General features: G+C 38.0%; 1 protein-coding gene across 3 annotated transcripts in view; it reads right to left on the bottom strand.

Annotated features, from left to right (window-relative positions):
- Positions 1-17,812, bottom strand: part of BTBD7 (BTB domain containing 7) — a 129,459-nt gene that overhangs the window by 30,564 nt on the left and 81,083 nt on the right. For all 3 annotated transcript variants that reach the window (XM_037832011.1, XM_037832013.1, XM_037832012.1), the window contains one exon: positions 1,509-1,717. In XM_037832011.1, the coding sequence (XP_037687939.1) occupies positions 1,509-1,717 (209 nt within the window). The remainder of the gene's footprint in view (positions 1-1,508; positions 1,718-17,812) is intronic.

Raw genomic sequence — 17,812 nt, 5'->3', positions numbered from 1 at the left:
AATGACATTTCCTAAGTCATAAATGTAAATGTAGTGTGTAACTTACCATATTTCACTCTTTACGTTGGCTGTTTGAAATTTCAGAATTAAATGTTTAGTCTAATAACAGCAAATATACAGCACCTCGCTAACCTCACTCTGGCTCCAACTAAATTTTTAATTACTTCCGTCTCTATTTTTAATTTGTCCTGTTCAAGTCATCAATTTTAAATTTATTTTATCTTACTATATGGTGTGTATACAGCTGATTTAAATTCTTTTTGAACAAGATGGAGACAAATAAAAGTAAAATTATAGAAACATAGAATGATTATGATTTTCTGCAGGAATAGAAAAAAAAAGCATGGCAACTTGACCATGCCTGGCTACCTAAGTTTTGGCATAAGAGACTGCACTCTCCACAACGTATCCTACTGACTAGTGAAGGACTCGCCAAGGATAGTTTGTGAAATGTTAATATACCCTTCATCTCTTTGTCCTTTATTTTAAAACTGTAAATCCAGGCTACTCTCCAAGTTTTTTACTTTCTAGGAAGAAACGCAATGCTCTTAAAGACGATAATCTAAGAGAACTGACAAATCCTAATTCCCATAAACTTAATATACAAAGTTTAGGTAAGGACAGTGAAACACGGTTAATGAACAAAGAGCCTCAATAAATCAAACCCAACTATGAAAACATTTGTACTGCAATTAAAGCAAGGTAAAGAAAAGCACAGATGCTAAATGGATTAATTAACCCTTCACTGAATTTCTGAGATGGTTAATTCTTACAATTTTTCTAGCATAAATACAAAGAAATAGGAAAAGGCTTGACAGGTTTCTGTTTTAACAGCATTAAAACTGTTGTACAATTTTCAACATAAAATTGACATAGCCAATGCAAAAAAAAAATAGGTTTGAACATACTTTACCTGAAAATATTTTTGTTAACAGTTTAAAGCTATTATTAGTTTAAATTACCAAATTAGATTGAGGTAAGTCAAAGGTATGGGAATTTGCCAAAAACTACTCCTTATTAAAAATATATAGTTGTAAACATTATTATACTTTGGCAGAACACATACACTAAGTTTTTATACTCATTTAAGCAGATCAGAAACTGAATATTATTCTTACTTTGTGCTGCTTAAGCAAATGTCTACAGTCTATATCTGACACTCCACTAAAATTAAGAGAAACTGTTATAGTGAATCTACATTAACTGAAGTCAAGAAAGTCACTGTTTGGGTATGCTTCTGACCTTCCTACTGCCTCATCCCCTTTGTGGTGGTGTTGGTTGGGGCCTGTGCTTGTTTACAGGTTGAGTCATAGCAGCAGTGTACATTAAGGGCCAGTGAGCACAAAGGTCTTTGTTGTACAAATCTGAAAAGGGCATTCCTGGGTGGGTTGATCACAGCCTGTTTCTCTCCCCACTGCCTACCCTAGACGGAAGAATAATAGGGTACAGATGGATTTCATGATGCACATATGAATGACAATGAATTTGACAGGTGTATAAATGATTACCTGTAGGTAGTCAGACTGGATAGCAGTAAGCAGATGGTCTTTGCTGAGTTCATAAAAAACCTCCGAAGTCATGACCTGGGAAAATTCCTCACAGAGGAAATGTAAAGCTTGTCGGTGCACCCATTTAGAGCCATATGGATGAGAGCTCCACTTGAGGATGGCAATTAAGGTATCTAATGAGATGCTCTCAGCAATGATATCCTCACAGCCTAAAAAAGAAGGCAAATACTTCTTAAGATTAATCATAAATATTATTTATTGAACATCAGTGTGCTAAGCACTAAACTCAAAAGTAGCAATAATAAAAAAGAACCAAAGGAGATAAAGTCTCATGAAATCACCAAGACTTGGTGGGATGGGGTACAACAGACTATGACATCTATAGGAAATCTGCTGTTCTACAGAAATAGATCTGGAGGAAAAGGCAGAGAATCCTCATAATTTTTCAAGAAAATAAACTGTGTGTGCAAATCCAACAACTTGAGTAAGACACCATTGTGGGAAGCACTGGAACAAAGGGGGAAAAAGAGTTGGTAGAAAAGATACGGTTGTGGGAACGGCTAGTCAGAGGAAGGATAAGGATGAGACTGACTGGTGAGAGAATCCAAACCTGAGAAGACGATAAGAGGGCTGCCAACTGTGAAGACATCTAAGTATCATCCCAGGAAAAACATAACATCTTGCATTGTTGATAGCTCAGTCACTCACAAAACAGACAAAATGTTCAAGTTTTATGTTCACCTGGGCTTAATTCTGACAAAGAAGATATAAGTTGTTTAAGTGAAAAAGACCAGGATCTTGGAGAAAGTGTGTTAAGAGCTCAAAAAAGAGAAGGAAATCTGAGGATAGTTAGCTATTGTTCTTAGGAAAGACCATTTCAAAATATAAAGATGAAATATAAGTAAAATCTGAGTGAGAAAGACTGTGGAAGGGAAAATAGCTAAATTCAGACAGAAATTTTTCATAACTAAGTTTATTATAAAATAAAAAACAATCTTGAAAATGTGGGGATGGGGGGTGGGGAAGACATTTAAATAACATCAACAAAAATGTACTGCTCTTTAATGAGCTCAGAACTTCAAAAGACACAGCTACAAGAAACGGCATTAATGAACTCCAGAGAATTCCAAAGCTCCAACTGATTGTGAAGCCGTTCAAGGTAAAAAGAATAGTAGGAAAAGTCCCAGGTTTAGGTGATCCAAGATCGTTAGTAGCCAATATGGAATCTACCAAAAGTAATGCCTCATTCTCTTTTCTGATATGGTACTGGATAAGGGGAAATTTCATAGATAACTGTGCCACTTGATTTCTGCAAAACATTCAACAAACTATTTCACGATATCACTCAATTGTTCGCTCCACGAGGACAGGAGCTGCTGTCTTCATTGTATCTCCAGCACGTATCTTATATACACATGGTAGGTGCTAAGTAAATATCTGTTGAATGTACAAATAAGATCTTTGCAGGTAAGAAAAAGAGATGAGAAATGGATGACAGAACAGTGGCTAGCAGAACCAGTCATAAGTAGCACTGATTAACTTGGAGTAGGGAAGCAGGGAGTCTCTGCTTTTGCCATGTTTATGAAGACTTTGGTTGATGATGTGGAAAGTAAGCTTCAAAATCTCCAGATGACCAAAAACTGGGAAAACACTGTTAACACACTGGATAGTAGAAACATGACTGGCAAAAAAGATGGGTCAAAATGAAAATGAAATCCAACTAGGAAAAACAGAAAATTCTACATTCAAAGAAAATCAACTGCATAGTAGATGACAGGGGTGAGGCAGCTTAACTATCACTGACATAAAATAAATGACCAGGTATTTTCATGGAAAGAATACAAAATGTGACACGGCTGCTAGGAAGCTGAGCAGTCTCCAGCTTTTAAACTACAAGGGCAGAGTCCTAAGCAGAGGTAATGGTGGTGCACTGCTATCCTGTGGGGCACCATATCCTGCTCTGGCCCGTGTTTTACAGGGTACACTGACAAAACTGCAGAATTTCAGAGGACAGCACTGAGAACACTAAAGGTTTGTGACTTGTCATAGGAGAAAAGCTCCAAACTAACAAGATTACTTGGTTTATGTAAGAGAAACCCGAAGCGAGACTTAAGAGCAGTCTTTAAATGTCTGATGGGTATTCATTAGGCAGAGGAAAGATAACTAACCTCTGCTGTGCCAAGAGCAGGCCTTGGGAAACAAATGGATGTTAAAAGAAGGGAGATTTTGATGCAACATTCAGAAATTTCTAACAATTAGAATTGCCCTCCTCTCTATCCCTCTAGAAAAGAGTATGAGCAGAGGCTGGCTCACCCCATAAGAACCAGAGTACAAAGAACTCTTACACTGGATAGGGAACTAAGGTCAGTTGACTCCAAGCTGCTCATATAATGAAGATAAAATTATTTTTAGAAAAATGATAACAGAATAAACATAAGATTAATTTTTTAGTTTGAACATTAAAATGAGATCCTAATAAGGAACACCATAATGAAACCTGCATGTGATGACACCTAAAGGCATGAAGATGTGCTGATGAGAAGTGTGAAATATGGGAAGGTTCTGAACAGTTTTCATGATTTCATAGTGAGCCTTGTATAACGAGCTGAGGAGGAGAGACCTCATTCAGTAGCCAGTAGAGGATTTATGTTGGTCTGTTGTTTTCAAGCAGGCATTCGAGTAAAGTTGAGTAGGATGAGCCAATCTTATAGATAGGTTTGGCAAGGGAACAGGGGAAATTAGACAAGGGTGGCTATTTAAAACCATATGTTAGAATCCTACTACATGAGGATTTTTGCAAAGGTGAAGAAAGAATTAAAGACAACATTACCATATATTTAACTTCTGAAGTTTACAAAGAAGCAGGATATAGTAGGAAAAATGGGCTTTGAAATCAGACAGATTGGACTTGAAGCATCAGCTCTGCCATCTTGGGCAAATCACTCTGAGCCTGCAATGCTCTCATCTGTAAAACTGGGATATTTCCTAACTCACAGGGTTATGTGAGATTTAAATGAGACTACCCTTGACATTCTTCTTTCATTCAAACACTTGGAGTAGCTACGTACTAAGCACTATGAAGACCATAGCTTTGTCTTCACCGCATACTTTCCTTGGGTGATGTAATCCATTCCCCAGAACCTTACCTCCCATTGTATTCCTGTGACTTTCAAGTCTATAGTTCCAATTAGGATTTCCCTCCTGACTCTGACTCACTGGTTCAACACACCACTGGACAGTTCTACATAGATATTCCACAGACATCTTACATACAAAAGTCAATTCATTTCCTCTGGGAAATCTAGTCTCCTCCTTTGTACTCCCTGTGTTAGAGAAGGATATCAGATTCACCAGTCACTGAAGGCTGAGATCTGAGTTATTGATTATTACTGTTATTGATTCCTTCTCCTGAAGCTCATATCCAATCTATCACTAAATGCTATTAAGTCTATGCTTTTAAATCCATCCCCCGCCACTTTGAATCTCTACTATACCACCTTCATTTCAGAACCTGATACTTTCTATCTATATTACTGCAATAGCCTAAAAGAATTCCCATCTCCAGTCTTTCTCCCGTTCAATCTGTTCTCCATGCTACTGCTACAATGGTCTTTTAAAACATAAATGAGATTATAGATTTCTCTGTAACAAATTATTTAACAGTTTCCAGATGACTTCAAAATAAAACCCCAACTACAATACCCCCAATGATCTGCCCAAGCTTACTTCTCCAGCCCCATCTCTGCTCATATTCTATTCTTTAACCATATTACATTACCTACAATTTCCTAGTATTCCACCAAACTCTCTCACCTCCAGGCCTTTGCAAATATTGCTCCATTTTTCCTGAAGCGTTCTGCAGTTTTCAAATGCCTCCCAGGCTCCAGCACCCCAAAGCCTGGGTCAGGTGTACCTCTAAAATGTTTCCATGGTATTCCATGTTTCTCTCTACAACAGCACTAAACTCTCATAATATCATATCTTTCTGACATATTTGTGTGACTCTTCCACAAGACTAAGGAACTCCTTTGTGCTAGAAGCCCTTTCTTACCCCTGACAAACACAATAGGCCCTGATCAAGATGGCACAGTGAGACGTTTCAGGGCTCAGCCCCCTCCTTCCCATCGAAGAAACGACAGAAACAATCTTTCTCAAAGCTATGGAGAGTTACTGTTAAAGACCACAGAAACAGTACAAATACTGAATCAAGAAAAGGAAACTTTAATTAAAAGCAGTAGGATCTTGCGGTGTCCTGGCTGGCCCCTCACCCATCCCTTACTGGTTATAGCCCAGAGCTGGCCTGTGCTCCCAGTGCAGGTTCCTGGTCCCAATTCTGGGAGGAGCAGAGTAAACCTCATGTATACACTGGGAGCATGTATGTCTGGTCCAATTTGTCTGCTGATGGCCTAAGGGACTGAACCAGGACCCTTGTAGCAGGCTTGCCATCCCAGAATCTGCCCTCATGTAGAAGGCAACTCACAGAACTTCCCTAGAGAACACTGTAGAACAGCATTCAAGTCATGGCTGCTTGGGGCAAGTCATGGCTTTAGGATATACAGTACAGATGCCCAGGCCCGGGAGGATACTGTTTCCTATGGAAGGGAGGAAATTTGTATCCATATATATGGGGGAATTCCTAGGGCCACAGTGCATGCTCCAGACAAGATGTGTGTAGAGAAAGGATCAGGGAGGCCCCATGTTTTGGCCTGGAGCTATTCTCTAAACTCACCATATGGATAAGCTCTGGAGAGCACTTCCACCGGCCAATCTGCAAAGACTGGGAAAGGTGTTTTCTTTTCTCCCTTTTTTTTTTTTTTTGTTAGCTCCTACCATTCAAGGAATGCTGTGTCAAAATACTAGCCAGCTACAAGCTTAAGGAACAGATGCTTCAGTGTCTAAATTCTGGCGATAACACATTAAAACAGCAAAATGTCCAGGTTTCAACAAAAGATTACAAAACATACAAAGAAACAGGAAGCAATGGTCCATGAAAAAAGAAGATTAAAACACTAGAGATCATCAATGAGGACACCAGACCTGGGTAATACCAGACAAAGACTTTTAAAAAATGGTCCCAAATATGCTCAAAGAGCTAAAGGAAAACATGGACAAAGAACTAAAGGGAATCAGGAAAATGACAGATAAACACAAAGAGAATACCATTGGAGAGGGAAATTATGAAAAGGGACCAAACAGCTGAAGACCATAGTTAACAGAAATTAAAAATTCCCTAGAGGGTTTCATAACAGCAGATTAGAGCTGGTAGAAGAGTCAGTGAACAAGAAGGTAAGACAACTGAAATCATCCAGTCTGAGAAGCAGGAAGAAGAATGAAGAAAAGTATAGAGTCTGAAGAATCTATGGGACACCATTAAACATACCACTCTACACACTGTAGGAGTCTCAGAAGAAGAAGAAAGAGAGATGGGGTAGAGAGAATATTTGAAGAAATAAAGGCTGACAACTTCCCAAACTTAATGAAAGACGTGAATATACACATCCAAGATGCTCAATGAACTCCAAACAAGATACACCCAAACAGACTGCACTGTGACATAATATAATCAAACTGATGGATGCCAAGATAAAGAGAGAATTCTGAAAGCCACAAGAGACAAGCAATGTGTCACAGACAAGGGAGCCTCAATAAGATTAAGTACCAATTTCTCTTGGGAAACCATGGAGGCAAGGAGGCAGTGAAAGGACTTTTTAAAGTCCTGAAAGCAAAAAGCTGCCAACCAAGAATTCTATATTCAACAAAACTATCTTTCAGAAATGAAGGAGAAACTAAGACATTTCCAGATAAATAAAGGATGAGGGAGTCCATCACCACTAGACCAGCCTATAAAAGATGCTAAAGAGAGTTCTGTAGGCTGAAAGGAAAAGACAATAGATAGAAGCCACATGGGAAGGGTAATGACAGGGGTAACTATAAATGCCAGTACTACTATATTTTTGGTCTGTAACTCTACTTTTTACTTCCTACAGGATGTAAAAGGCAGAAACCGGTTGTTTTGGACTCATAATGTATAAACAAGTAATCTGTGAAAAGAATTACCAAAAAATGGGGGACGGAGGTGTATAAGAATGCAGTTTGTGTATACTACTGAAATTAAGTTAGTATCAAAGCAAATGCGATGGTTACAGATTTAGGATGTTAAATTTAAGAACCATGGTAATCACAAAGAAAGTATCAGAGAACATGCAAGGTCAGAGCAACAGATAGTAGAGTACAGGTTTCCAGGGTGGGCAGTGGGAAGGGGAAGTGGGGAGTTAAAGCATAATTGATGTAGGGGCTTATAATAGAAGGTGGTGAGAGTACAAGACAACATAGTGAATATAAGCAGCCCCATTGAATGGCATGCTTGGGAGTGGCTGAGGTGGGAACGTTTATATCGTATATATGGTCACACAATTAAGAAAAGATTCAACTAAAGAGACAAGAATTAAATGGAATATAATTTCATTTATAATCAAATGGATGCTAGACGGGATCTAATAATGGAGGAGAAAAAGTCTAAAAGGACGTTTCTGTGATGTGTGAAAAACTTGGAAAAGAGACTATAAGCTTTATAGCAATTTTAAATTTCTTGAACTTGATAACTGCACTTAAGGTGGTTACATAAGCGAATATTCTTTTTCTTAGGAAATGCACATGGCAGCATTAAGTATTCAAGGAGGATAATGTATAAACCTATACTTAGGTGTTCAGAAAATGGATTGACAGACAGATGGATTTGGATAGCTGTATCAATTGATAGATGGACAGATAAGATAGAATGATATGGCAAATGTAGCAAAATGTCAATTTGGCGGATCAGGGTGTCTGGGGGGATAGAGATATGTTGGAGATCTCTATGTGAGGTTTCATTATTTTTGTAACTGTCCTGTAAGTGTGAAAGTATTTCAAAAGAAAAAGTAAAAAAAACCATAATAATAATAACCAACTAATAATTGAAAGATTATTATGCACCAAGCTCTGTGCTATGAGCTCCTCAAAGAATCCTGGCAGGATTGAATCCCAGATGCCTCCAGTGGTGACCAGCTCTTGTACTGCTTTCCCTCCTTCCCTGTACCCCTCTCCCCAATTCCCACTCCTTTTCATGGGATTACTTAAATAAACTAACTGCATGTAAACCTGTGGTGTGGGCTGTGCTTTCAGCATGGGGAATCGGGTAATGGGAAGGGATATCAGACAAAAGTAACTAGAAACAGAAGCAGTCCTAGAAAACAAGACTCTCAAGTGAGATTCTGGGACTAGATTACTCACTGGTCAGATGGCAAAAAGGACCCCATTCCTAATGGTAAGTGGGGCGGTGATAACCCCTACATGCAGAAGCATGACAGCATTTTTTTTTTTTTTTTTTTTTAATACCAGCAACAGATTAAAATGAGATGCAAGTGGAAGGTGAAGTAAAAGCTTAGCAGTAGTGGGGGCACCCGAGTGGTACGGGAACATGAGTAATTATAAGGACTGATGTTGGCTGACTTTAGTTAATAGCTTAGAACCCATAAAAAAAGAAACAAGAAGCTTGGGTTAGCCGGCTTTCAAATCAAGGTATTCTGTCAAAGCCAGCAGACTTCCAGGTCAGTATTTAAAGAAACTTTAATTTCAAGTGGCTGCAAAAATTCAGGCTCAAGACTTACTTTAAGGATACCAAAGCTCCAAAGAAACTTGACAAGTCTTCGATGATAAAATCTGGGTCCTGATGGGAACAGACGGATAGAGACTTGAATGGAGATATTTGGGAAAATAAGCTGAGGAAGTTAAACCCCAAGATTCACCTGAACTGTCAGGCTGGGAAAAGGCTCTCCCCAACTCCTTAGTAAAAGACAGCAGTTTCCCCTTGTCTGGACACCCTGCAAATGCCTGAGAAGATACTGCCTGTCCTCTCTAGGATCTGCCCCTGCCTCCTCTCATTACCTCCAAACCAATAATCAGGAACAGGTTGACAGCGTAGTCTGAGAGGGAAAATATAGTCCCTGTTCCAGACGAAAGAGTGTACACACCCAAAGACTTGCAAAACCTGGCTACATGTACTGGCAGCAGGTACTGAAAACTACACGTGAAGTGGACCTTGAAAGTGTTGGACCAAGGTTTGTGGCAATGCAATAGGAACAGGAAGGAGTTCATTCGGAACCCAAGGGATTTACTGGAGGCATCTTTTGATGTTTCTTTGCCCAGTGATAATAGAAACTGGACAACTGCAGCAACAGTAAATAAAGTAACTAAGAGATCAGTCACCTCTAGTGTGAAGGTCTGGGTCACCTTAGCTGGCAGGCAACCTGGACATGCTGAAATGGTGGCAAAGGGTCACAGAAATCTAGGTTGGATGATTAAGAGGGAGATTGTGTCAATTTTTTGTACTGTGTCAATTTGCTTAAGCTAGAACTGTGTTTTCCACAATCTCCATCCCTGTATGCCTCCTTAAGAGTTGGCCAGAAGAGAAATGGGTCAGATTTGGAAGGTGGAGGCACAACAGCAGCCACTACTCTCACTCTTCACAGTCCCACTTCAGTGCCTGGCTGTGCTTGGCATGTTGGGATGATTGTGGTAACTCCTTTGGATTCTAGCTTCTTTTCAAATTGTGTAAAGTCTAATTCCTAAATTTCCTTTATAGCTCAGAGCTGCTCAGCTTTCCTGAATGAACTCTGATTTTACGCGAGTATCAATTACAGCTTCCAGCCAGTTGCAACAGCTGGGACTATGGCTACTTCCATCATTTTAACTGAATTGAGTCTTTTGTAGAGGTGTGACCTTTGAAGGCTCTGTGACAAACTGGATTTAACAAGAATAAAAACTGATTGGAGCACTGGATTTAACAACAATACAAACCAACTGGAGAGATGCAAAGGGTAGGCTGAATTAAGTTATCTCCTGTGCTCACCTCATATCCTCTTTGCCTTTTATTGCAGTTTCACAGGTAACCTAGCAGCACCTTGCCTCAGGGGTACTTTTCTTGCTTTTTGCTGTGGAAATTGACACCTTGGAGCAGGACACCTTTGGGCATGTGCAGGCATGTGTATACATGCAAGCTTTGAGGGTAAAGGAGTTAATACCCTAATGGCAACATTTTTTTCCATTGGGGGAATGAGAATCGGTGGATAAACGCTCTCCTTTTCCATCCCTCATGTGGACAATTCCAAAGTGTATTCCATATGGCTTTTCAGAGGGGTCCAGCAGTATTAAGCCCCATAGCAGTTATCAGCTCAATAACACACACTTGTATTGACTCTCATACCATTTCACCATTTCCAGCATCCCCCTCTTGTTCTCTAGAAGCACTTCCCCAAATCAATTATCTGCATGGAGGCAACTGTCCCAGGCTTCACATTCTGGAGGGAACCCAAGCTAAGACAAAGCAGGCACAAAAATCTCCAGTCTTGAGACTGGTCTACAAGAAATAGATGATGCTATTTTTAATTATCACTCCAGATTTTGGTCTAATAGGCCATTCAGACCTGGATTTCAGATTACCTTGTAAGCCCTTCATTAAAACAAAAAAACAAACAAACAAATGTCAAGCTCTTGGCTAGATGCTGGGGATAGTAATGAACAATATAGTTGCTGATCTCAACTCTGTCATATGTGCTATAACAGGAGTATACAGGAAGCTAAGGTACAGAATGGGGGGCAGCTACCTAAATCTCAGATGGGGTGGGAATTTTAAGGGATGGCTTTCCAGTTGAGGTGACATCTAACATAAACCTATAGAGGAATGGGAAAGAAGCAGTGTTCGAGGCAGAGGGAACAGCATGCATTTGTATAGAGGTTGTTGAGGGTCAACATGATCATGAAGTGATCATGTTTAAAAAAATGGTGTATTGTTAAAAAATAATCAATACAATCTAGATTCCATCACAAATTTTAGTTGCCTATAATCCATCAGTACTATAGATTTGTCACTCAGAATGTTACAAGCAATTTGAATCTATTCTCTTAGAAATGAGGTCATCAAATTTGCTCTGCAAAATCAAAGCGCTTGTCTTAAATGTTTTGTCAAATTGTTTTTCTCTAAGTTAAATCATATGAAACTGTTGGTATTAGACATTTTTGACTTATGAAAATAATGTTAGAAGATTAAGTAATGTATTAATTTATTGCTGCATAACAAATTACTACAAATAGTGGCTTAAAACAACAATCATTTATTATATCATCTTTTCTGTGGTCAAGAAGTCTGGGCAGCTGTCAGCTGGATCTCCTGCTCAGGGTTTCACAAGGCTGCAATCAAGGGGTTAACTGGGCTTGCATTCTCATCCAGGGAAGGCACAGGTGAGCAAGAATTTGCTTCCAAGCTCATCTGGATTGTTGGCAGAATTCATTTCCTTGTGACTCTGACTGAGGGACCCAGCTTCTTGCTGGCTGTTGGCTTGGGGTCATGGTCAGCTTCTAGAAGCTGCCTGCAATTCTCTGTCATGTGTATCTCTCTACAGGCCCTCTCACCACATAGCAGCTTACTTTTTCTAAGCCAGCAAGCAAAAAAAGTCTCTAGTATGAGTGTACTATCAAGACGATAGACTCTTGTATAATTTAAGGTAATCACAGGAATAACATTACATTTGTTATACTGTATTGGTTAGAAGCAAGACATAGGTTCCACCACACTTAAGAAGAGAGGGCTACATAAGGATGTGAATACCAGAAGATGCGGATTATTGGGGGGTTATCTTTGGGTCTATTTGTCACGAAACAAAAAGTTCATGACCACTTTAGGAATACCCTTTCTGACCGACTGGACAACACTAATCATTTTAGCTTACCCTTGGTAATGCTCCCATTAGTTTGATCTACTTCAACTGTCTTTTCTCAGAACATGTCTAACTTTACTACTACTCTGAAGATTGGTGAGTCCTACAATCAGTATTTTAGAGAAAGATGAACCGCAGTTTGGCAAAAAAAAAAGTGGGTTTTTATTCTGAGTTTTACTTCTCATACCCTTTTTGCTAATGCTCAGAAATTGGTTATCCCTGCTAGGTAGAGAGGCATAATAAAGAGATAGCATCTTAAATTATAATTTATATTTATCCACTTGGAAGTACCTCTTCCAAGTTTCTGCCCCTTTTACCAATCTCACGAGTTTCTTGCAATAGTTAAATCCCAGAAGGCATTACTAATATTTTAACAAAAACCTATTTTAAGTATCTTTTTGTTCCCTTTCAATATATTTCAAAAGTTATGTTCTGAGATAATCTCTGGAAGGATATACAAGAACCTGGTAACACTGGTTGCCTCTTTGGAGGAGAAAAGAGTGGCTGAGGGACAAAGGGAAGGGTAGGAGACTATTTGCTGAATACCTTTTCTGTACTTTCCGAATTTTGTTCCACATGAATGCATTTTCTATTCAAACGTTAAAAAAAAAAAAAGACACAAAAAAGTAGGTTATGGAAGTTTGCTGGGAGTTCCTTCTCTCAGTGCTCAGCATAAAATCAATCATTGACCACAAAATCCAAGCAAACATTGGAAAGGAAATGAGACGGTTCTCTACTTCAAAAACATAACTCCCTTCTAACAGGAAAGGCAATCACTGAAATTCATGCTGTTAATGGGTAAAAATGTACACTGAGTGCTTGTACTCTTTATTCTTATGTAGCTTTGCCAAGCTGCATGAGAGGGAAAAGCAGGTAAAGAGGGGAAAGAAGCTGAAAACTTCTAGAGAAGAACTTTAGTAACTTAGTAAAGCAGGAGATTAAAGGACTCAGACAAGTGATAAGACAAAGAATTTAAGACTTCTCTTTAAGCCGTGAAAGAAAAAAAAGGATTAAGAGCCCTTAAAATACTTAATTGAATAAAGATTTATATTTCTCTAATGCTTACTTTATAAATTAATCTTCTCTAATAAAACATTTTTAATATTGATTCTTAACTGTTTCTTGGAGTAAGTGAGAAAAGCATAATGAAAGGGAAAAAGCATTCATGGGGACATCAGTTCTCTGGTCACATACACCGTGTAACCTTCTGCTACACTAGAGCTCAGGGGGATCTTAACTCTGGCACCCACAGGATGTCCAAACTCCTTGAAATTGCACACATTCTTATATGCAGGAATCTTCCTGGAAGAGAGATGTAAGACACAGCACTGGAGTGTGACTAACCAGAGACCCCGTTCAAATTCACTTTGTAATGTGTGAGCATTTTGCCTGTTTCCTCAGCTGAAAAATGTGAAAAATACCACCTACCTTATCAGCTTATTTTGAGGAATATATAAGATAATACAAACACACATAGCCCTTAGTACATTGCTTAACTCCTGGTAAACATTAAATGAACAGCAGCTATTACTATAAGTTTCCTCGTGAAGGGTGCCCATTGTCCTGGTGTATTCCAATTGAAAAGCAAGCACTATACCCCCTACACATTCTTTACTATCTTTAAACCATTTTCTCATTAGTGACAAAACAGTAAGTTGGTATCCTTAACTCATTATAATAATAAAGAAAAAGGCCAAAGCTTTTAGGGTAGAGCCATATAATTTTGATTTTCAAGAAAACTTTTCAATATCTACTGGTTACCTCTTAAATACGATCATATGTTCCCTTCAAAATAATGTAACTCATAGATGATTTCTTCTCATAGAAATCATAATCCTCTTCCCTACAAAAGGGAAGGAACAGATTTGGTAACTCCAGACAAATAACAATATTTTCAAACCTCAGTTTATCTGTAAAATGGAGATAATGCCTACCATAAGAGAAAATGTGAGTAAAATGCTTAACACTGTCTAGCAAAGAATAGATACTCAATAAATCCAACTGAATAAACGAATAAATACAGGAAGAAACTCTGGTAGATTGAATTATGCACCCAAATTTAGACATGATCTTCATCTCAATCTCTATTCCTGTGGTTGTGAGCCCCTTGTAAATATGACTTCTTGAAGATGTTTTTTTAAATTATGCTGTGGCCCTGCGGCACTGAGGGTGGGTCTCTATACAGATTACCAAGGAAGTCAGAGAAGAAGAAAGGAAAGAATATTGCCATGTGACCAGAGGCAGAGATAAAAGCCATGGAAACCCAAGGACTGTAGCAAGCCAATACCAGAAAACTACTGACCCCAGGAAGCAGAAAGCCTTCTAGCTTCCAAAATCGTAAGACAATAAATTCCTGTATTTTAAGCCAACCCACTGTGTTTTTGTCATAGTAGCCTGGTATTCATCATAGTAGTCTAGCAAACTAAGAAACTTTCAGTAATTTTTTGATCTACAGTTTATATATTTTATCAACTTCAAGACTGTATGTATTAAAACAAAAAATATTTCAGAAAATATGAATATAATCAGGTCACATGACTTGTTATGCCAAATGTCTCAGTGTGGTATACAAAGTCCTTTATTATAAAGCCCTACTTTCCTCTGTGGCCTCATTTCTTGCCAAACGTCTCTTATCTTTGAAATGCCAGTCCTCCCACACCAATGTGCCTTGTTCTCATTTATCTTTGGGTCTTTGTACCTGCAGTTCTCTCCATCGAATATGTTTCCCTTTACCTCCCAACCTTTATTTACTTAAATCCTATTCAATCTCCAAATATTGGCTTCTATGGGAAGTTCCTGATAATGTCCTCTCTCCCCCACTCCCCCTACCAGGGTTTAGGGGTCCTGTTCCTCCTATGTGTTCCCTTGCTGTTTTATGGCATGTTACACTGTAACTGCCTACTGGTAATTACCAGTAGACTTTCTTATTACTTCAATCTCTGGGCCTTGCATACAATAAGAGCTCAATGAGAGAATTAGTACATTAAATGAATAAAGTACAGGAGTCAAGGTACCAATACTATACCAAGGGACGCATGTGTATTGACAGATTATACACCCCCCCCCCAATAATGTCCAATTTTACCTTTATTTGCTTGAAAATTCAGTTGGTAGTCTCTCAGTTTTACAGACCTATTATGATGATCAGACCTATTATGATGATCAGTCTACTGTATCCCATTGCTTATAATTAATCTAGTACCTCTGAAAAACTGATATAAAATTATATTTCAGGAGTTGTGTACAACAGTGAGGATCTTTATATTTCTTTAGCAAGACCAAGGCAAATGACTTATCCCTGAGCACATTAATCAAGTGGTCATACTCATTCTATATTAAGGGAGGAAAAAAAACAAAACACCTTCCTCAATTCCAGTAAATTAGTGTTGAATCAATATTTGCAGGACATACAAAAACAAACAAAAAAGTCGAATCTTTCACAAACTGAAATAAAATGGTGTAGGAACAAATAAGCAAATCACAGAAAAGAGCTTCTTTCTTACCAAGAGTTTTACACTCTCCTTTTTGAATCTCAGCTTAAAATTCTAAATATAATACCTCAGCTCAATAAACAAATACTCTGAGAGTTTAAAGTGTCATTCATACTGCAATAAGAAATGAAGACTACAGATACTTAGTATTTTTATTGCTTATAAACAGAAAACTATCACTCTAGAGTTTAAGATCAAGTATGATGTATGAAATAACAAAAAAGAAATTAGTTAACCATATAGTTTAACTTAGCACATTTTTGGAACCTCTGATAATTAGACACAAGCAGAGATGTCAGGTTTAGAAAACCAATGTGACGCCCATGTACCTTCTAGAATTATTTTAGTGAATCACGGTTTCAAAACTGAGCATTGTTTTTTAATGTAAACTTCACTCAGGAAGGAACAGTGACAGTGGGAACTTAAACTCAACCACTTCAAAAAAGGCCTAATTATTATGGTTAAGGAAAAATATGGTTAGAAACAAAGGCATTAAGTGTGCAAACGTGTTTTCAGTGTTCTGCACTACTTTCAGATGTATGGATATTTCACCTTCAAATGCCATGAAATGTAAGGCATTTATCAGAGGTTTTTTTAGTCTTGTCAATACTAAGTATGAGGTATATAAAACTGTTTTAGCACAAAGAACCCAAACTGAGCTCAGGTTTTTAGTATCTCAAAGCCATCTTCTTCATGGAGACATATTTAGTTAAGCTTGCGCATGTTAATTTGTAATAGATAAAACTGCTACTCTTTTTCACTAAAACATGAAAAAATGGGTGAAGCCACACAGTTTCTGGTCAACTCATATTCACTAAATGTTGTAGCAGTTCCATAAATACACTCCAAACTAATTTCAGTCCTTTGCAGGCTTTTTTTTTTTTTAATTTTTTATTAATAGTGGTTATCCTTGGGGAATGAGACTGGGAGGGTTCTTAACACCTTGTGTACTATTTGTATCATCTGAATTTCTGACCCTATTAGTTACATTTTCAGAAAGTAACTAAAATAACATGCAACTATTAAAAATAACTATGTATTAACATGAAAGATTTTTCGAAGTTTATTAAGCATGAAAAAAGGAAGACACAGAGTAACGTGTTTAATGCAATGCTACTTACACTACAACAGAACAAGGATATGCACATGAAATGCATACATATTCACATATATATAAAGATTCGTAAAGAAAGCCATCAAAATGTTCACAGTCTGCCATCAATAATGACTTAGGGAAAAGAATATAGTGGGTGAAAGCATATATACTTTATTTTATGTTTCTGTATCATTACCTTTCTTTCCAACAATAAGCATGAACTGCTTTTGAAATAAATTAATTCAAATTTAAAAGGCAGTTTTAGCATAGAGTTGTTACAGGGGATGGTTTATTTATAAATATTACTGGGAAGTCAAAGAAACCATCTAAAGTATTTTAAAGTGCAAAGTATACTGGAAGCTTGATTACTGAGCATTGTCTAGAAGTCCATCTTTTGAACAGAAGAAGTGGCCTGGGGAAATAACAACCTAAATATTTGTTGCCTCATGTGGTAGTCTGAAACTGTATATATCTCAGAAAAACAAGTTCTTAAAGTTAATCCATCCCTGTGGAGGTAAACTCATTGTAAGCAGAACATTTAGATGAAGCTACTTCAGTTAAGGTGTGACCCACCTCATTCAGATGGGTCTTAATCCTATTACAGAGCCTTTATGAACAGAATGGATCAGAGAGAGAGAGAAATCCATGGAAGCAAGAAGCTGAAAGCAACAAAACCTGGAAGAGAAGGGAGAGACTAGCAGATGCCGTCACACGCCTTGCCATGTGGCAGAGGAACCAAGGACTGCCTGCAGCAGGTCTTTAGGAAGAAAGCATCACTCTGATGATGCCTTAATTTGGACATTTTCTTGGCCTCAAAACTGTACGCAAATAAATTCCCATTGTTTAAGCAAACCCTTTCACAGTAATTTGCTTTGGAAACAAAAACACCTCATCTTTAAAATGGGAAGAACTTTTTGGTTACTGCATAACCTATGTAAGGATTAAGTGGGGCAATCCATAAAAAGA

Source organism: Choloepus didactylus, chromosome 4 (assembly GCF_015220235.1).
Source record: "Choloepus didactylus isolate mChoDid1 chromosome 4, mChoDid1.pri, whole genome shotgun sequence".
Lineage (NCBI taxonomy): Eukaryota > Metazoa > Chordata > Mammalia > Pilosa > Megalonychidae > Choloepus > Choloepus didactylus.
Note: the sequence above shows the minus strand (reverse complement) of the source record. Positions and strands in the feature narration are given on the sequence as shown.